At 39.0% G+C, this 19,151-nt stretch overlaps 3 protein-coding genes and 1 long non-coding RNA gene across 10 annotated transcripts; 2 read left to right on the top strand and 2 right to left on the bottom strand.

The window, feature by feature from the left end:
- Positions 1–310: 310 nt before the first annotated feature.
- LOC116059698 (heterogeneous nuclear ribonucleoprotein A0) lies at positions 311–1,588 on the bottom strand. Its single transcript, XM_031312952.2, has 5 exons — positions 1,484–1,588; positions 1,180–1,266; positions 988–1,083; positions 731–874; positions 311–557 (listed from the first exon to the last, which is right to left on the bottom strand). The coding sequence occupies exons 2-5, from the start codon at positions 1,261–1,263 to the stop codon at positions 456–458; spliced, it is 426 nt and encodes a 141-aa protein (XP_031168812.1). The 5' UTR covers positions 1,264–1,266; positions 1,484–1,588; the 3' UTR covers positions 311–455.
- Positions 1,589–2,386: 798 nt separating this feature from the next.
- LOC116059693 (transmembrane channel-like protein 6) lies at positions 2,387–12,621 on the bottom strand. 7 transcript variants are annotated; one of them, XM_035997136.1, is made up of 19 exons: positions 12,406–12,621; positions 11,809–12,071; positions 9,590–9,739; positions 9,380–9,488; positions 9,218–9,302; positions 8,870–9,133; positions 8,578–8,789; positions 8,325–8,469; positions 7,631–7,774; positions 6,880–7,037; positions 5,900–5,990; positions 5,623–5,720; positions 5,433–5,528; positions 5,276–5,361; positions 5,056–5,189; positions 4,048–4,169; positions 3,784–3,862; positions 2,690–2,765; positions 2,387–2,564 (listed from the first exon to the last, which is right to left on the bottom strand). In XM_035997136.1, exons 1-18 carry the CDS (start codon positions 12,453–12,455, stop codon positions 2,691–2,693), a joined length of 2,361 nt encoding a protein of 786 aa, XP_035853029.1. In that variant the 5' UTR covers positions 12,456–12,621; the 3' UTR covers positions 2,387–2,564; position 2,690. The 7 variants fall into 7 exon arrangements, 6 of the variants coding, with proteins under 6 accessions (XP_035853029.1, XP_031168801.1, XP_035853030.1 ...); XM_031312941.2 differs by having other exon boundaries at positions 4,048–4,224; positions 5,276–5,351; XM_035997137.1 differs by having other exon boundaries at positions 5,056–5,184; positions 5,276–5,351.
- LOC116059701 lies at positions 10,161–11,287 on the top strand. The gene is made up of 2 exons (XR_004107354.1): positions 10,161–10,202; positions 11,176–11,287. It is a non-coding gene; the product is annotated as an uncharacterized LOC116059701 (long non-coding RNA).
- A 2,005-nt stretch (positions 12,622–14,626) lies between the features above and the next one.
- syngr2a (synaptogyrin 2a) lies at positions 14,627–18,493 on the top strand. Its single transcript, XM_031312951.2, has 4 exons — positions 14,627–14,898; positions 16,448–16,685; positions 16,854–16,993; positions 17,133–18,493. Exons 1-4 carry the CDS (start codon positions 14,800–14,802, stop codon positions 17,334–17,336), a joined length of 681 nt encoding a protein of 226 aa, XP_031168811.1. The 5' UTR covers positions 14,627–14,799; the 3' UTR covers positions 17,337–18,493.
- Positions 18,494–19,151: the final 658 nt, after the last annotated feature.

The following is a 19,151-nucleotide window of genomic DNA, read 5'->3' as shown; positions in this document are numbered from 1 at the left end:
ATGGGTTTGCAGTGTCATATCATTTATTAATTACTAATCATATTGCATTCATCAACAGTGGCTGCACAAAGGGAGTTAACATCAATCTATATGTTAACACCACTATGTTCTAGACAAACATTAAACAACACATAGAATACGTTATTATCCACCCAAGGTAGACAATCTTAAGACACAAATAGAATCAGCACAATAAAATATATATCACATCAACTCGGCTAAACAGATAAACAAATAGCCATAGGTGTAGGATATGTGTTCTTAGGCCTATAGCCGAGGATTTGCTGCTTTATTTATATCCTTGTGTTTTTTTGTGGTTACAGAATATTTCACTGCAGCCACGTCGACTTTTCTTAGCCACGTTAGTTTACAATCTCTAAATTAATTCAAACATACATTTATGATTTTAAACTTAAAGACAAAGTTGCACGGTATTCGTTTATCCATCCAACTCATCATAACCACTGAGCATCTTCCAGTAAGTAGCCCAAGCCCATTGAACGGCGTGGTTGAGGCATAGCAACGGCTGCGGTGGCCTCCTCATCTGAATCCTCCATCTGAAAGACAGATTTTTATAGTCAGCCAATGAAGACGTAGACAGCAAATGTAGCCTACGCTTTTAAAATCAAATACTGCTAAAAAAATAACACATTAACACACAAACATTGCTTTTCACAAGTTTTCTAATTTTATGTCTGTTATGAGAACAGGCAGGAGAGAAACAGCTCACCTTTGGACTAACAACTTGTTTTACTTCCACATCGCCTCCAATGTAGTGAGGACCAGCCCATTCTGCTCTGTCCGCTTCATCCTCTGTAGAAAACCTCACATACGCCACTGCCTTCTTTCCCTCCAAGTTGGGGCGCATCTTAATCTGGAATCCAATCATCAGGAGGGAATTTGTATAATTAAGTGACAAAATCTAGATCTTCACAATGTATTGAAAATTTAACAAAAGATATAATAAAGCATTCTCTTTTCAGTTACCTTACATGCTGTGACAGTGCCCCATTCTCGAAAGTAAGCTCGTACATATCTTTCATTTACATAGGGGTTCAGCTCTTTTATAACCAACCAATGGTCCTGTTAAATGATGAAAGATCATAACCTTCATGACATAATGTAGTTCAGGTCAAAAAGATAAAAAATTAAGTTATGGGAATGAGAGAAATTGTTTACCAGTTCATAATGTTTAGCAAAAGCAGCAACATATTTCTTTGGAAGACTGATGTACACTCTTGTTTTAGATGTCTTCACTTCCATTATCTGGAGGGAAAAATTGGTTGGAAGATTTTTTTTTTTTTAAACACTGCTTGTGGGGAGGATCGTAGAACGATATAATAAAAAATGTGATAATTTAAAAATGTTTTAACAAGGATTTGCAAAAATCAAAAGTAGGATTGCTTTACAATGTAACGTTACATTTATGTGAAATTAGGAACATAATTTTTTAGCACATGAAATCAAGAAAGCTGGTACTTACCAGAGGTCGTTACGGAGAGGTTTAGCAACCCGCTCTTCCAAGTAGACCAACTCTCCAAGTACAGAGTAACTTGCTGTGGAGTAGGTTCATATATTGGGATTTTTCTTGTGACGTTTACTGGGACAAGACTGAGTGGCTAGTCAAAGAGTTACCCAACTTGTTCAGCAGCCAGGGGAAAAGTAAATGCCAAAGAAATTGTTGACATTATTGAGAACTTGGTAATGGACCTGCAGACTTAACAGCAAGCTTGTTTGATGTGTGACATCACAGTGTAGTACAGGTTTTCAGCTGTAGTCAATTGTGTAACATGTTGTCATAACAATCCATTGTTTACCTTCTCCATTTTTGCTCTTTTAAAATAACACCAGCTTCATAGTTATTTGTTGATGTATCATTTTTTATTCTCAGCATACATTAACATTTTACATAACATTGTGTTGAACGTGTTTTTAGAAAATTTATCATTGAGATGCTACAAGAAAACATTTTACACTCTTTGTTCTGTAAAGCATGCTTGGAGGAAACTTAGGGCACAGCTGCAATAAGGACGTTGCATTTAGTTCATGTTGATAGCAGTATGTTGCAATGCACGGTTATTTCCCATTCTGCTGGCTGTGGTAGCAATTGTTTGACAGGGACACATCACAAAAAAGTGCTAAATATTAATTTGTTTGTTTGTGTTCTGGTGAATGACCAGGAGGAATACTTGTAGTGTTTAGGCCAATCAGATACAATGTTTTAAAATAAGTTGTCGAATTTTCCAAAAACAAAAAAAGAGTGCGTGTGTGTATAGTATAATAAATTTTATATATATATATATATATATATATTTTTTTTTATTATATTAGTGCTAATAGCCAGGATTAGTTTCTCCAGTACATTAAGAAGCTAAACATTATGGAATATATTTGAAATTAAGACACTTTTACTGTTACTGGTTTTGCTTTGACTTGTGTTCTCATTGTAGCTTGTAGCCGACATTCCATTTGACGCTGACAACCACCTGTCAATGCCGAGATGCTTGTCACTGCTAAGTTAATAACTTTGCATTGCTTCAGTGTGTATATTGTTCAGCCACAGACTGGGGGGAGAAAAAGAGGAAAACTGTTGTGTTCACATGAGATTGTAAGTGAGGTCATAAAAAAAAGTGAGCAAACAAAGACTGTTACAACCACACAGAGGATATACAGTTTTGAGACTACCCACCTTAAGGGGAAACCAGACCACTCCGTTCATGAATGGCTTGCAAATTGGTGATGAGGAACTGTTTATCTTTACCTTCCTGTACACAACAGAAAATATACACATATACAATAAGATTAATATCAACATACTGTACAGTCATTGGTTTTTAGACATGCTAGCAAATGTTTCTTGCAAATGTCAACTTTTTAATTGATTCTTTGGACTTTGGTAATGCCCTTACTTTACCTCTAGCGCCACCATGATGTTGACATTTTTGTTTTTTTCATGGCATGTCTCGACAACTTTTGGATAGATTGCTATGTAATTTGGTAGAGATATCCATGGTGCCCCAAGAATGATTCCTACCGACTTTGGTGATCCCCCAATTGTTCCTCTAGTGTCACCAGAAGGTCAAATTTTTTAGGTATTATGGACTATATGGGTTACCATGGGTGTCTCCCTCAGGATGAACTGTAATTGTTTTGGTATCCTTTAATTTTTCCTCTAGCGCCATCATCAGATCGACATTTTAATTTGTCCAATATGGTTTATTAGCGATCACTGATGACATTTCCATCTGCCTCAGTTGTAAATTTTCTTAATGAGCAACTGCTCTTTAAGACAATTTATACTAAATTACAATGGTGAACATTTTGAACATTACACCTGCTAAACATCAGCATGGTAACATTGTTAGCATGCTGACATAAGGTTAGCATTGGGCTCAAAGCCTAAGTACAGCCTACAGAGCCGCTAGCATATAGCCTACTACGTTCCTGCAATAGAAGAAGCTGCAGTTTAAGGACTACAGTGGTAAGACCGCATTTCTACGACCCTATTTACCAAACAAAACTGGAATACTGCACAAATGTCAACAGGTAAATTAGCAGCTAGCTAGCAATGAAGGATTAAGTTAAAAGACAGGGTTTAGGTTTGGGTTAGGGTAACTACATTCTAGCATTTACACAAAAAACTAGGGTCCCAGGAATGTGGTCCTGAAACTGGAGCTTCATCTATTACAGGAACATGTATGACCTATTACTAGCATCCCTGCTAGAAAAAAAACAGCATAGACCAGCATATATAGCTGTATACATTTGTTTGATTAAGCATACATTTTCAATTTGCTTTTCTAACCGACTGATGATTCTCCTTTGGCCATCAATAACCTGAGTGTGAAAATATATCACCATTCTGAAAATACAGAAAGCATAAGAGATCAGTTCAAATTGAAAGAGCATAAACATTATTCAGACACAGTAAATGTTTCTAGAAGGCAGACACTTTTTAATAGCATTACCACCACAATACATTAAATAATAATACTACAATGAAAAATAATCATATAAAAATGATTACATCCCCATGTCACCACTTACAGAAAGACTCCAGGGGCGAGGAATAAGAACAGTGGGTTCTCCAACAGAGAGTTGTAGGCCCTACTGAGCCAAGACAGGATCGGGTGGGCGTTCTCCAGCTCCTGGGCCCACTGCTGCCCGGACTGAAACATTGTAGTGAGATTCCTGAAAGGGCCGCACCCCGACGAGGGTTTAATCCTGTGGACATCAGATTGATTTGAAAATATGGTGCCGTTTGTAAGTATTTGGATAATAACTTTTCAATTGCTCTAAACTCAAGCACATTGGATTTAAAGATGAGGTTAGCTTGGGTTGTTATTCTAGATCTGTGGTAACATATCACATAAAGAGAGCAGAACCAATAATGTGTTAGTCCATCACGCAACAGTTTCCCTAGCCCATTCAATTCAAGACATAAATCATTAAAAGGAATAGTGTAACAGAGACATGAGAGTGGTATTGATGTTCTCATCTAACTCTCACTAAGAAAGCAAATGAGTATATTTTCCCAAAATGTGTTGACTACTTTGAGCTGTGGAATAATACACATTATGATTAATCATAATGAAGGAATATGTCACAGAGTGTAACTCTGACGCTAATTGATGTGTTTATTACAACAATGGATGTCTATGGAACAAATTAATAACTATATTAGGCACACAAAACTTACTTGTTAGTAGTTTAAATGATTGTTGGTTTTGGTCTTTTCATGGGATTTGTGACAATAAAAAACACAGAATATAGCCCCAGCCTTACACTACTGTACAAGGATAAGGGTAATATCTAGTATTTGTATTTATTAGGAACATCAGCTAATCTAAACATGGTGAAACTGAAATGGGATTCTCCTTTTAGTCACTGTTATATTTTCAATTTTACATACACTTCGAGTACAGTAAATGCCTGGAGTATATTGAGAGACAGTCATTATGTTGAAAGTCTGTTTTCAGAAAGCTGCGTGTCTGAGATTGTGGACTTCACGCTTACTTTGTCATTATGAGAGGGGACAGTGTTTGTTGTACTCACGTCCAAATTGTGTAAGTGACAGACACGGCAGCGCCAAGAAATGAGGGGAAGCACAAAAGAGAAATGAAAAATGTTGTCATCTGATTGGCCCTCCAGGGCTTCCTCGATGCCTGACAGTTCAGCACCAGACTGCTCTTTGGAAGAAACCAGAGGAAGAATGTGAAGTTTGTCATGCAAATCAGTGTCTGTACAATGTTGAAACAACACCTGCTGTACTTACCTTCTTCATGTAGAATAGCACAAACAGTTTTATGATCTGGACTGCAGGAAGCAGTGGAGCAAACAGCACCCCGAACCTGGGAAGAACTGAAGATCATTAATGTTTATTTAAACTTGTATTTGTTAAATAAGTGTTGGGTGTAATGTTGCATCATTACCAAGTAAGGGTTTGTCCATATATGAGTTCCAGCACATTACGAGCAATGTCAAACACTGGCATCCTGTTCCTTTTCAGCACTTGCTTTGTAAAGAGCCTAGATGGAAGATGCAAAACATTCAGTGAATGGTTTCATAAACAGCAAACAACAGAATCAAGTTACGTGATTCGTGGGTAAAGCGGCAACTTGCCTCCACAGGAACTCTCCGAAAAAAGTGTAAAGCACTGTGAAGATAAAGTCCATCAGGAGCAAGCGATACAGTTCTTGCCCCACAAAGGTCTCCCAACACTAAAGGACAACAGAAACATATTGTAAAGATCACATCATAAGGGAGATTTGGGTCAAAGCCAAACATGTAATTACTTATTGTGTCTAAATCTTTTAGGAATGAAGAACATTGCACAATTCAGTGTCGCTCCACAACTACAATTATGAGAAGTTTAAATATATATGAGAATGTTTTTAACCTGTAAACCATAACGTTTTGGTTCCACAGCAATTCTCCCCAGCCAGCGGAAACACAGCACTCCAACAATAGTGACTTTCAACAACAGGTTCCTGAGAAAATAATGATTAGACAACAGCCATGATTATTGCTAAAAAGTAATATTTTAAGGCCAGACACGGCAGGCAAAAACTGGACAATTGGATTTATTGGCTGGCATTTCAGGTTGGCACTGGATTTGGGCTATTTTTTCAGACTAATGAAAAGAAAACATCAAAAATACACATTTAGGTGTTTATTTTTTATTAATTAATAGTTCATTTTATTTTAATTTTGCTTCTGTTTCTACCCGGCACTTTGGGACTGATCTGTCAATGAAAAGTGCTCTACAAATAAAATGTATATTATTATTATTATTATTATTATTATTATTATTATTATTATTATTATTATTATTTATTTGCATCTTTATTGAGGGTATAGGATATAAGCCTATGCATATAGAGCTATAGGATGCTGTTGTGTTTGTAAATAGTGGTTCCAATTAAAATTTTAGAATTTTACAACATATCTTTAAAGGCTGTTTTTTTCAAAAATAGTTTATTCTCATAAACTGAGACATGTAATGATTCATTTGGGTGATATATAATGGAAATACAAAACTATATTAGATAAATATTCTCTACACTACAATAATACTTCATAGAATGAAATTGAAGAGGGATAATTAAAGCTAAAGTTTATAAGACACTGAAAGCTCCAGATTTAAACGACTGAGTGAAATAAATGGTAGAGATAACATTTTATGAGTCTATGCACAGAAAATTTAAATAAGTGGAGGGAACATTTTTTGGTCTCTCCCACTTTTGCATGTGCTCATTATTTTTATTTGTTTTTTTAAAACTTAAATGCCAAAAAAAATCTTCTATGCAAATAAAACAAATTAAAAGAACATTTATTTACTAAAACATTGGCTGTGTTTCATGCAGTTCTTTTTCTCACCTAAAGATGGAGACATAGACGAGAACACTGGGTGAGTCATAATTCTCGACCCAAGCACACAGATTGAAGAGGCCCGGGAGTAACAGGTTAATGCCTGACACCACTGCAGCCAAGAGCAGCAGCTCAGTTTCTTTCAAAGGACTTGATTTAATGGCATCCTGTGAAAGAAAATGGACAAATGACTGTAATAACTGCAGACACCTCATGAGAGAAACTAAAGTTGAAAAGACCTCTGAATCTGATTCTTTTGGGAACAACAAAGAAACAAGATAACTCCGATTCGGGTTACCAAGATTTATTCAGAAAGTCAAGAAACAATCATTGGCTAACTGGTCTGTTCTAAAATAGGAAGTAGTATATCTTGCTCTCAGCAGGACACTCTTGTGTTTTGTGTCTCTGGCAGTGTGCGTGCAAAGTTGAACTATTACTAGTTCCCTCAATGTTTTACCAGTTGATTAAAGTTGCCATGTCAGGTGAGGATGCAGGAATTTCTCCAAAAGTAGGAAATAGTTTAGGAACCACTATGTTGAACATAAACTCTTCCTCCCATATCAAAATCAGGATTGTTTGTGCTTATTCTCACGCTTAGCAGTTTTGTAAAAACCCAACAGACAAAAAAAATGTGTTAAACATCTACCAGCAAAGAAAAAGAAGAAGTAAATAAACTGTGGTTGGAAGGCGCTTCTTTAGCAAAGCTGTCTTGAGAAATGTGCATGAAATCTGTCATGGCTGGCTGCACAGCACCTCTAACCTCTGACAGGTAGTGGACTGCCATGGCGCTCAGGAAGATGGTTGCCAGACATGCAGCCCATGCCACCAGTTGCACCATGAGGCGGCAGAGTCGCTGCATGCAGCTCTTTTTATTTTCTCCATGGAACATCTCAGACAGCAGTTCCTGTTGGAAGAGCAGCAGTTTGTAAGGTTGAGCCAGCACATTTAAAGGATCTTGGTGACATATTCACTCGATTATGTTTAGAACAGGATATTAAAACATCATTCCTTCATAAGAAAATGGCCTTCTTCAGCCTCTTTGTGCATGTTGAGGAGCCTACAGCTAAACAGTCACAAACTTCCTGTGTTGAACTGGGTTGGTTTGTGGGTGGGTAGGAGACTTGAAGGGAAGTGACACTGTTTCCACTATGCCTTGTTCACCATGGCCTGTTCTATGTGTCACCTGTTGTAAAAATTTAAACTTAAATAAACAAAGTTGGAAAAAATTTTTAAAAAAATAACCTTCCTGTGTGACATGGAACTTATGTAAATGATGTCAAATATCACTGAGGATCATCATCAAAGATTATTATCTACTTTAAATGCTTTAAAAGAAGTATGTGTAGCCAGTTTGTTAGAATCATCATCTCGACTTCTGAAATCAGTTTGTATTTATATCAAAAATGAGTTTCTCTCTTAAGTGAGTCTAATTGAATATTCAAATGATTGCTTACTTTGAGCTGAGTACTGATTTTCTCAGACTGCAGTCTGACAGACGTCTTCTTGCTAACTTTAAAGTCCCAGGAGCAGAAAACTTTTACCGCCAGATTCCCATTAGACTTGAGGACTTGAAAACCTCTCCCGAAGGCCTTGGATATGCTGCGGGAGAACAATTTAGCCATACAATACACAATGCAGATGAAGTAAAATAAGGTCTATAAGTTACATAGATAAGTTATTTTGTAAGTAATCTATTTATTGTCCAACCTGTACACGAGGATGATGCAGATTGTGAAGAAGGCGATGGCGATGGTAAAGAAATAGGCTGCAGGTATACTGTACAGCACTTTCTGGGGCTTGTTGGAATCACAGACTGGCAGATCAGGGGATTCAGCAGCAGTGGAGTTAACAGCTCGACAGTTTTTGAGAATGGTGTTGGTGTAGTAGCCATAAAACATCACACTCTGAGAGAGGTAGCCCTGCCAGAGACAACAAATATTTGATGTTTAAGAGAGTGCCACAGAAATAAGCATGCTCATACTGCTGTGATGCATCTTACAGTGCCTGTGAGAAGCTCAAGGCCAGTGAAATTGTTGAGATCAGAGTCATGAGGACGGGGAGGAGGGTTGACGGCTTGAGGGAAGACCAGGAACAGGCCGTTGATGACGAAAAGGAGGAGGTTAAAGAGCAGGAGGGTCCGGAGAAACAGGAAGTAGGAAAGTACCCCGGTTCCGAAACGTCCGCTCAGTCTCTTTATGGGTGAATGCCACAGCTGGAGGGAAGTGAGGACAGGTAGGCAGCTAAACAGGCAGTGATGCCAAGTCTGGGGGGAGAAAAACATGAGTGAAGGACTGCTACACAAATAAAAATGGTTTATATCTTATGTAGCACACTTATTTGTACTCACCCTTGAAACTGACATACTTAGACGACTGTAGCATGGGATATTTCTGATGAGTGAACTCTCAGCTACGTCACTAAAAGCAAGTTGCCTGATAAAAGATAAGAAGTTACCACAGTGCTTGTGGCTTTATTTTGCAGGGCATTGAATGTTCAGTGCCACATGTACCTGACTTCCATCTTATCTGCCAGGCTGAGCGGCGAGGCTCGCAGCTTGCTCATGCCCTCGCTCACTGAGAGGCCTCGGAGGATGGACACCAACTGCTCCTTCTTGTTTTCTGTAAACCAAAAAATAAAAACGACCAAATTACTGACACATTCAAAGACGAGTTGCTGCAGCCTGCAGCCAACACTGAATCTCAGTTCAGTTTCTGTATACCTTCATTACTGAGTTCCTCCTCGATATTGGCCTGGACAAAGTCTTCCTGCATTGGTCTGGAGGGCTGAGAAGAATCTTGGCAGGTTTGGTGTTGGTGTAACCGAGACAAGTTTCTGGCATGTCGGGGAATTACTGCAGCGCTATTTATTCCTGGGTGGACAAGGAACAGTCACTTTAATACCTCTAATATGTGTATAGATTGTAGCAGATACCCGGACATTAGTCTCACTTTGCCAGACCTTCCTCCAATGCGCGCTGAAGGAGGGTCTGGCTACTCCACAGCATTCGGGGTGGGAGGAAAACGTGCTCTGGTTTAACGGCATTTCTTTAAACCAATCAACCAATCGTCATGGGTGGGGCGGCCTCTAGCTCACCCAGGGTTCGAATCCGACCTGCGGCCCTTTGCTGTGTGTCATCCCCCATCTCTCTCCCCCTTTCATGTCTATCCACTGTCACTATAATAAAAAGGGAAAAGCCCCAAAAAATAATCTTAAAAAAAATAAAAAAATAAATAAAAGAATCGTCATGGGCAGTGCTAAACTCCGAACAGAGACACTTTTTTATGCGAGAAATCAACTATATAGAGCTCAAATATGGGCAGTTTTATGAAAATGTATGGCTAATTGCAAATTTGGTAAGACATGTCGGACTTCAGGTGCTCCACACAGTCTGATGAGACAGCGGCAGCCCGCTGCACTCCATACCCATGGCAAAGTCACCGTTTCTGGGTTACTGGACTACCGGGGCTCCGCGGGGCTGTTTTACGAAAATTGATGGCTAATTGCAAATTTTGTCCAACTGTGTGTCGGAGTTCAAGAGCTCCGCAGGTTAACATGACAGCGGCCGGTGCTGCCTGGGTTGCTGCCTCGCCGCCCAGCCTGTCCTTTCACAGACCCCGAGTACACTTTTGGCATAACTATAATATATTTACAGTTTGAATTTCGTCACGGCATTTATATCACAGTTACCCTAAGGTCTTACAAAGCTAACGCTTTTGTCCAATTTCAATTTAATGCATTTTTGTAATTTTCAGAGGTCTCGTTAGGAGGAGGCTTGCTAGCTCTCATTGATAGAGCTCCATCCAGCTCACCGCGGGCTGTATCAATGAGACTCGCAGACAAGAGGCATTTATTTCCCCGATCGTTTGTTTAAATAACTCAACACACATATCCATCATAAGATTAACTGGAACCAGTGGTAAGAGATTGTGGGTGTAACAAGCTCACTGACCGCGCTCTCACTCACACACACCGGCAATTTAGCAGGAAGAGGGGAGGGAAAGCACGGAGCTGCAGGCCCTGGAGCTCCATCAGGGCCTCGGCATTTGGTAGTCTAGTAACCCAGAAACAGTGACTTTGCGCAGGTATGGAGTGCCAGCGGGCTGCCAGCCGTCACGGAGCTCCATCTACCTCACAGCGGGCCTGAGTCTGTGAAGGAGGGCAGGCCAGGCGGCGAGGCAGCAACCCAGGCAGCACCGGCCGCTGAACTCAAAATTTGCAATTAGCCATAAATTTTCGTAAAACAGCCCATATTTGACCTCTACATAGTTGATTTCTCGCATAAAAAAGTCTCAGAAGTGAATTTAGTGATGAAATAGCAGAAGAACAATGTATACAATTTCTGAGATCTGCGCGACCTAGATTCACAAGACAAACTGGTCCCAGATCAGTCAGTGGCCTATGTAAATTTTGGGGCGTTACAAAGATAGAAGGTAGAGCCAAATAAGGTAGGAGTTCAGGAGATGACGTCAACTTTTAGCTTTGTTGAGATTTGCCCGTTTTCAGCAGCGGTTTCAAATTGTGAGATTTGCAGAGGAAAAAGGTGTCAATGGGACTTTGAGGTTCTTGAGGGACTTTGGTTACCCACCGAACTGTCGTAATTCAACTACGACAAGGTAAATTCGGTTTTGCATTCTATCACCCCTTTAACCTACACACTTGGACTATACACCTGCCCATTGCATATACTATACATTTTTTGCACAGTCTGCACTAAACCGTTCAGCCTCTTTTTTCTTATGTTAAACAGCTATTTTGTATATTTGTTTCTGTTTTTATTATTTGTTTCATATTAATGTTCAATATGTTTGTTTATGTATGCACCAACCACCAAGGTAAATTCCTTGTAAGTGTTACTTACTTGGCAATACATACTTGTCTGATTCTGATATCAACATTGCCAATAAACAAATAGGACAGTAGAGGAAGGTTTCATCTCACCAGCAGTGCGACTGGGCATTGAGGCAAGGACCTTTAAGGTAGCAGCTGACCAGCGATGCCTCTGTAGAGAGTTCATCTGCTCCCTGTCGAGTGTCTCGTCTCTCATGTGGCCGCTTGCAGTAAGTGGCAGTTGTTCTGTATTTATACGTGTGCATTCCCTAAAAACATCCATTTGTAGGGTTTGAGGACACCTCTGGGTGCTGACTGCTGGTTCTGCAACGAGCTGGAAGGAGTCCTGACCTGGTTCACTTTCTCCCAGGTTCCTGAGGAAGAGTAATCATCAGAGGAAATAATGACCCAGAGTCCCCAAAGGCGTCCGAATGCTTTCCAGTTCTAAATACTTAAGAGGAATGATGCCTAAAATAATAACACGGAGTCGAGAACATCAAGAAGACAAAACTAAAACTAAGCTAAAATCTAGTTTCTTAGTAACACAACTTGATTAAAGAAAAAAAGTCAACCATCAATGTTTATTCATGGTAACATCTACATTATGTTTATTGCTTCCGAAGACAAAATGAAAACAAATATGCAGAGGAAACGACAGTGGGGTACAACTAAACAACAAAAAGTAAAGAAACTCTCAAAAGGACTTACTCAAAGTCAGACTCGGAATCCATTTGACAAATGTTGACACTGTATGCCATGGTCCTCGATGATCTCTGTTTATTGAAAACACACAGCTCCCAGTGTCATAGACTTCACCATCAGTCACATAGTGGACCACAGGGCAGAGGGTTTATTGCTAACATTGTAGCAGGCTATTCTTGGCTTGTTGTCAAAACCCATCATACAGACTTCCTCTCTCTCACTCTGTCTCTCAGCACAGCTGTGTCTAATTTGCATTTGGTGCAAAGGTATCTGCATGTTACTGATGAAGTGCAATCAAAAGCATCCCTGACATGCCTTGTAAATAAATATATCTAATATTTAATACTTTTTGAAAAGATGCCACTGCAAGTGTCAGTATGGTATTATTTTGTCAGCTTTGATGATAAGTGGAGTTCATGTTTGACCAGACTAACCTGAGTGTATTGGTGTTCACTGCCATCCAGTGGTCACATGAAGGAACTACAACACTGCGTTCAATTAGACTAGTACTGCCTAAAGCAGGGGTGTCAAACTCAATTTCACTAAGGGCCACACTGGAAAAAGAGAATCACATCAAGGGCCAGACATGTATAGTTTATTGACATGCTTTTATTTCATCGAAAAAGTAAAATATCTTTGACTCAATTATTGCATATAGTCTCATATAGTCATCTCACTTACAGTTTGGTCCACATAAAGCCCTGAAAAAGTGAGCAAAAAAGTTCCAAAGCCATCCTAGAATTTAGCAAATCAAGCAAAACAATGATTACATTTTCTAAGTAGGCTACCACACAGCTAACTCACAACCTTTTTCACAGCAACAATATGCAAACTCTGGTTCTGTGGGAATTTTTGAGTCTCAAAGTCTCTGAGTGTCGTGTAATTGCAAGTTGAAAAACAGTTTCCCATGTTTTTGGTTTGGCGCACAACTAGGTGGGCCAAAATGTATTGTGAACCTAAATTGATATGCGGACCGGATCAGAATGTGTGAGGGGCCGGATTTGGCCCGCGGGCCTTGAGTTTGACACATTAAGTGAGCACTGGGTGATTCTATTGTTATGACCTTTTTCGAAAAAAGCCGGACCCAGAGGAAATAAACTAAAATATAACTTCACTTTAAAAAAAAAAGAACTAAACAAAATGCCTTGTGTGATTATCTAGGGGTTAAAATAAATGCAGAACTTAAAGTAGCCATAGCCCACATGTGCAATATTAATTTTTTTGTTATTATTATGTTTTTTATATCATTATTTTTGTTTTCTTTTGTTATGGGAAAAAAGATGTATATTTTTACATATTACTATTATTTAGAGGTATTATTGGTAGGGGTATTATTGAGGGTAGTAAATATGAATACTACTAACATTACACTCATGTTAATAGTAAGCCTATCTGCATCAATAACATCATATTTGGAAATGTTCTTACGGTTTTAAGTGTGTTTTGTTGAATGTCATGTCTGTGCTGTTGCATTTTGGCAAATTCCAAAAGACATCTTTTATCTATATAGGCCTACCTTTGCACCTTGTAAAATAAATAGCCCTGCCATGTTCCATTCCCCGTAGCCTCATGCGTTAGTCCACCTGGGGGCTCAAAGTCACTGCTCATGCCTAGAGTTACAAAATGGTTCTTTCTTCTTTGAGGTTTTAGCCTATGGCAGTTGGCCTCCACACTGTTGCATTACTGCCTCCTTTAGATTTTACTCTCCCTCCGTTTCCATTCATCTTAAACTCGTCTTTCCAGCCCAGCAACAATAAAAAAAACTAATTAACACTTTCCTTCCTTGACCATTCTCTAATATAGGGCTTACTTTTAACATTATTCTGCTCTCCCTATTTTCTGTAATTGTGTCACCATTTCTTGCCTTTCCTGTGTACATTTTCTGCATGACAGGACATGCTCAACTGTTATAGCCTTCTGACATCAGAACACAAGAGCACAAGAACCATTGGGTGAAAAGTGTAGCCTACTTTTTTGGATTAAGTGTAAAATGTTTCCCTTTTATTGCGTTATCCCAAATACTGTTGCCACTGCTGATTTATCTTTCTCCAAACTTCCCTCTGATTTTGATAATTTAATATTGACTTCAACACTTCCCTATTTTACTGCCTCTTTTCCAACCTGGCTGTTCGCTCTTTTCCGAGGATACCTGAATGTGCTGGGACCCACCAGCGTTATTTGTCTCCCTGTCTAACCATTAACCAATATTTCCGGTGTAGGCGCACTTCTTCCTTAACTCGGTGACGGCAGTTTACGAGGAGCACGAGAACGCATCAGGGCAGGGGCGGTCTTTGAAAAGTTTTCAGGAAGCTGTTTGACAAAACGAAACTGTCCCAACTTTGACAGGAATACTTTTACAGCTCGTCTTTAAATTGTTTGACAGGCATTATTTGGGTGAAAATGCAGAGCAGTGCTTACGGGGCGTCGTTGGCTGGCGGTGCTTTTGATTTAGTACATTTTGTAAAACAGCCTCAAACCATTTTGCGCTGCCTGAGCTGGGTGAGTGACTCTACGGAAACATTAGCTAGCATCAAAGTTAGCCAGCTGTCACATCACCGATGTTAACAGATGTGAGCTGCCAGGGTCGACACAAATCAATCGATAATGCAACTTGTTCGCGTTATGCGCTGCTAACACCGGACATGAACTGGGTGTTGGGTTGAAAGCTTAAATAAACGTTACATTAAGTGAAAATTAGATTTGTTTTTCTGGAACACTTGTTGATATTAGCTAACGTTAGCTAGCATGTCCAGTGCTGTGTCACCGCACTGTGCCAGTTTTCCAACTGAAAGATGGACGATATGTTTGGCATTTGTGTTGCTTATTCTGCGATGAAAAGTGGACCAGTGTGAATTAAAACTCACACAAGATGTCGATCTTTTTTATTGTAGTGTTTAACTAACCTACAGTGTGAGAAAAATACTTTTCCAGCGTCATCTGTTGCGCTCCACTTGCCTGCACAGTTGTTTTCAAGTGCTGTACATAGCGTTAGATCAATTAGATTAAGTTCTGGTTCAAGCTAAATAATGTAATGACAATAATACACTTTAACCCTCTTTAAACACATATACAAAGTGTTGTACAATAAGACAAATCAAAACAACAGAAAACAATATAAATTGTACTAAAAATCTATTTAAAAAATGTGTAATTTGAAAAGAAGATGCAGTTTGCTGCCAATTTATCTTCAGGCAACTCATTTCATATTCAGTTCAATTTTATTCATAGAATCAAATCATAACATAAGTTATCTCAGGACACTTTACATATAGAGTAGGTCTAGACCACACTATAATTTACAGAGACCCAATAATTCCCCTAAGAGCATGCGTTTGGTTCAAGTCTTTTTATCTTCTCTTATACCCAATGCCCTGACAGCAAAGGCTTTGTTACCTTTGTGTTAAATCTAGATTTGAGAACAAGGGTTTTCAATGAACTCAGGGAGTGAGAGTGATCATAAGGTACCAAACATTTCATCAGTAAGATTTAAATCTTAATAAATAAAATATCCATTTGAATAGAAACAGGTAGACAGTACAAAGATGCCAGGATCAGTGAAATATGAATGTAGAGTTGCATCTAACGATTATTTTCATTATTGTTGACATCTTCACATGTCTTGTTTTGTCTGACTAAAACCCAAATATGTTCATTTTAAAATGATTTAAAATGCAGAGAAGCAGCAAATTTTCATATTTAAGAAGCTGCAACCAGAGAATATATGCTTGGCTAAACTACAAATGAATCTTGTATCTAAATTGTTGCTGATCTTGGTGTGAAAAGTAGATCAGGAACAAGGATCACTTACACAAGATGTCACTCTTTTTATGCCATATTTAACGTGTTGAAGTGGATCAAGAATTGAAACTTTTCATCTGCCTGGCTTCACTTGTCTGAACTGGCTTGACAGATGTTTTGATAGGATTTTTTTTATGGTGAAAGCTTTTTTATCATGTGATGAGAATCGCACGGCCCCTGCAGCTGCTTAACCTAAAACATGTTTCACTCCTTCCCCCTGGCATTAACCCTGTGTGTCTCTTCTTTGCAGTTATTCTCCATTGTGGTCTTTGCAACCATCACAGCAGAAGGCTACGTTAACCCAACAAAGGAGCCAGATACAAAATGCATCTTCAACCAAAACGACAGCGCCTGTAGCTATGGGGTCGGTATTGGAGTCCTGGCCTTCTTGGCTTGTGTTGTCTTCCTCATGCTGGACGCCTACTTCCCGCAGATCAGCAATGCCAAAGAGAGAAAATGTATTGTTTTAGGAGATTTGGTCTTCTCAGGTGAGAGTCAGGTTTCACTGTAGACTGCTCATACTAGAAAACAGGAACTGTGCCCAAAAAACGGGAAGTGCTGCCTTGTTGAAGTTAATGCTGTCGTCATACTGTATTTCATCTTAAACCAGACAATTTTTATTTATCTTTTTTAAAATCATTTTCATCTGGGGACAGCGGCTTGGACGTTCCTGTGGTTCATCTGCTTCTGTGTCCTGGCCAACCAGTGGTCCAAAACCGAAAACCCTTGGGCTGCTATCGCTCCTGATGCCGCCCGGGCCATCGTGGCCTTCTCCTTCTTCTCGATCATCACCTGGGTGAGCCTTTCATCCATTCCGTGTGTGGCCAGCATTTGACTAACAAAATCCTATGATAACACATGAACTCAGCTGGTTGAAAATTTGCCAGAGATTTGTGTAAAAGCTCCACTCACTAACTCTAAACTTCACTCAACAGGGTCTCTTGTCCTTCTTTGCACTTGGAAGGTATCGCCAAGGTGTCAATGAATTTGATCAGGAGTACAGAGACCCAGCCAACGACCACAGTACTCCATACCCGCCCGCTCCGTACGCCAGCAGCAGCGGCCCCACGGGCTACCAGCAGTCGCCTTTCTCCCACAACCAGGAGCAGCCGGGAGAATACCAGCCTCCAGCTTATTGAAGGACTCAGATTCAAACCTATGGATCCAACGAGGGTTTTGCTTTTTAAATAAATATGTGTGCCAATGGTTTCATTTAAACGGTTCTCTGCACTCGCATTTACTTCCTGCAGAAGCGGTTTGCGTATTTTTGGGTGCACTGATGTGTTTATAGTTAATTACATTGTTGTAAGTTGTGGTAAGGTGGATGTTTGCTCTGTTGTTCAAAGTGCCACACAGATCAGAACATGTATTTTGTTTTGTAAGGAGATGAATGACCGTGCCATTGTTGTCTTTGTACCAAAGCAACTATAGTTATTTCTGTACCCCTGTACCCCTTTTGTTTATCTTATGAGTGCAAGCGGTTGATGTCAAAGTAATCAGCTAATCAACAAAACAGGTCAGGATTTACTTTGTTGTAGGACAATCTGCTTTGCATTTTTAATTTTTGTATGTAATATGTTACTGTTTAGTACATATACATAGTTTTTTTGATTACTTTCAGAGTCATATACTGCAGTTCAACAATTTTGTGATACAGTACGTTGTTTTTCAACTTCAAAACAATCCCATATTACTTAATCAATAGGTGCAATGTAACTACTGTAATGCCCTGTTTTTGTTTCTTACTAATCAACCACTGAAAAATGGCTTGTATGCACTGAAAAGCACAATTCATTTCTTTGGGGCAATTAATTGCCAATATCTGATCTAAGAATGTTAATTTTAATGTTTTAAATCCAATTCTGCCACAATGACTGTGTAGTATTAGTATTTAAGGGTGTTGTGTTTTATTTTAAGGTAGCCAAACCATGGATTTGTGTCAGCTACCTCCCATAGGAGTTGAATGTGCCTTTCTTGAGTTCACTTACTGTAGTTGTTAAAAATATCCAATTCAGCAAATCTTTCAGCCAATTTGGTTTCAGGAATTCAGTAATGTGGTAAATTGATGTATTTATTATCTTACTTAATCCTTTCAGTCCAGGTACATGACAATCATACCATTTTTTTCTACATTACTTTTTCCTCTTGCTTTTCTTACACTGTAGTTGTACCTGTGCATGTGTTGCACTTCCACTGTTGTGCTCAATGGCTTTACAACAATTCCCCATTAAAGTGCCTTTATACAGTGTTCTGTATCACACAGGGGTTGCCAAATAAAAACTGTTCTTGTTTTGAACCTCTTAGTCGGCACATAATTTATATCCTCTTCTAAAGAAAGACCCGGACCTTGTGCAGAGCTGTGCTCCCTTGGCAAACATTTGAGTATTGTGTCGGTGAATGTGGAGTAACTTGTAAACTGTGGAGACAGACCCGTAGCAGTGTAAATACATTAAGATACATGCATACTTTACAGAAGAGCATCTAAAACAGATGTGATAATGTGTATTTCCACATATCTAGACTATAACCAACATTGCATATACTTATTGCTTCTGAGTTAGAGAGTTCATACAGTCAGTTCTTGAATGAAAATGTTCATTGTTAAAAGATTTTGCGAGGTTTGGAAAACCACTTCACATTTGATGCATTAACAAACTGGAATCAATTTCACCATTGGCAAATGCAGTTTTGGTTAAAATACAGAAAGCTCTGTAGAATGTATGTAAGGCATAGGCCTACATTTTACAGATTCTTCCCATACAAATATATCTAAAAAAAACTGAAGGATAACAATCAGAAGAGACAGAGGGGATACAAATCCACATAACTGACATAGTAAATTGCCGCATAAAGAAAACAAATCAATTTACCCTTGAACGAAATCTACCTAAAATGAGTATCCTCTCCACATTTGGATAAATCATGTCCTCACAAATTAAAAAGATTTCCAAATA

This window comes from Sander lucioperca, chromosome 21 (genome assembly GCF_008315115.2).
Source record: "Sander lucioperca isolate FBNREF2018 chromosome 21, SLUC_FBN_1.2, whole genome shotgun sequence".
Taxonomy (NCBI): Eukaryota; Metazoa; Chordata; class Actinopteri; order Perciformes; family Percidae; genus Sander; species Sander lucioperca.
Note: the sequence above shows the minus strand (reverse complement) of the source record. Positions and strands in the feature narration are given on the sequence as shown.

Bases quoted from the DNA above. Each gene is read 5' to 3' on its own strand.
- LOC116059698 (XM_031312952.2), bottom strand. From the start codon at position 1,263: ATGGAAGTGAAGACATCTAAAACAAGAGTGTACATCAGTCTTCCAAAG. The intron at 875-987 runs GTAACTGAAAAG...ATTGGATTCCAG, and splicing joins GCACTGTCACAGCATGTAAG to ATTAAGATGCGCCCCAACTT. The intron at 558-730 runs GTGAGCTGTTTC...TCTGTCTTTCAG, and splicing joins AACAAGTTGTTAGTCCAAAG to ATGGAGGATTCAGATGAGGA.
- LOC116059693 (XM_035997135.1), bottom strand. From the start codon at position 12,455: ATGGCATACAGTGTCAACATTTGTCAAATGGATTCCGAGTCTGACTTT. The intron at 9,740-11,808 runs GTGAGATGAAAC...TTGTCCACCCAG, and splicing joins AATGCCCAGTCGCACTGCTG to GAATAAATAGCGCTGCAGTA. The intron at 7,038-7,630 runs GTTAGAGGTGCT...TTTCTTTCACAG, and splicing joins CAGTCCACTACCTGTCAGAG to GATGCCATTAAATCAAGTCC.
- syngr2a (XM_031312951.2), top strand. From the start codon at position 14,800: ATGCAGAGCAGTGCTTACGGGGCGTCGTTGGCTGGCGGTGCTTTTGAT. The intron at 14,899-16,447 runs GTGAGTGACTCT...TCTTCTTTGCAG, and splicing joins TTTTGCGCTGCCTGAGCTGG to TTATTCTCCATTGTGGTCTT. The intron at 16,994-17,132 runs GTGAGCCTTTCA...TTCACTCAACAG, and splicing joins TCTTCTCGATCATCACCTGG to GGTCTCTTGTCCTTCTTTGC.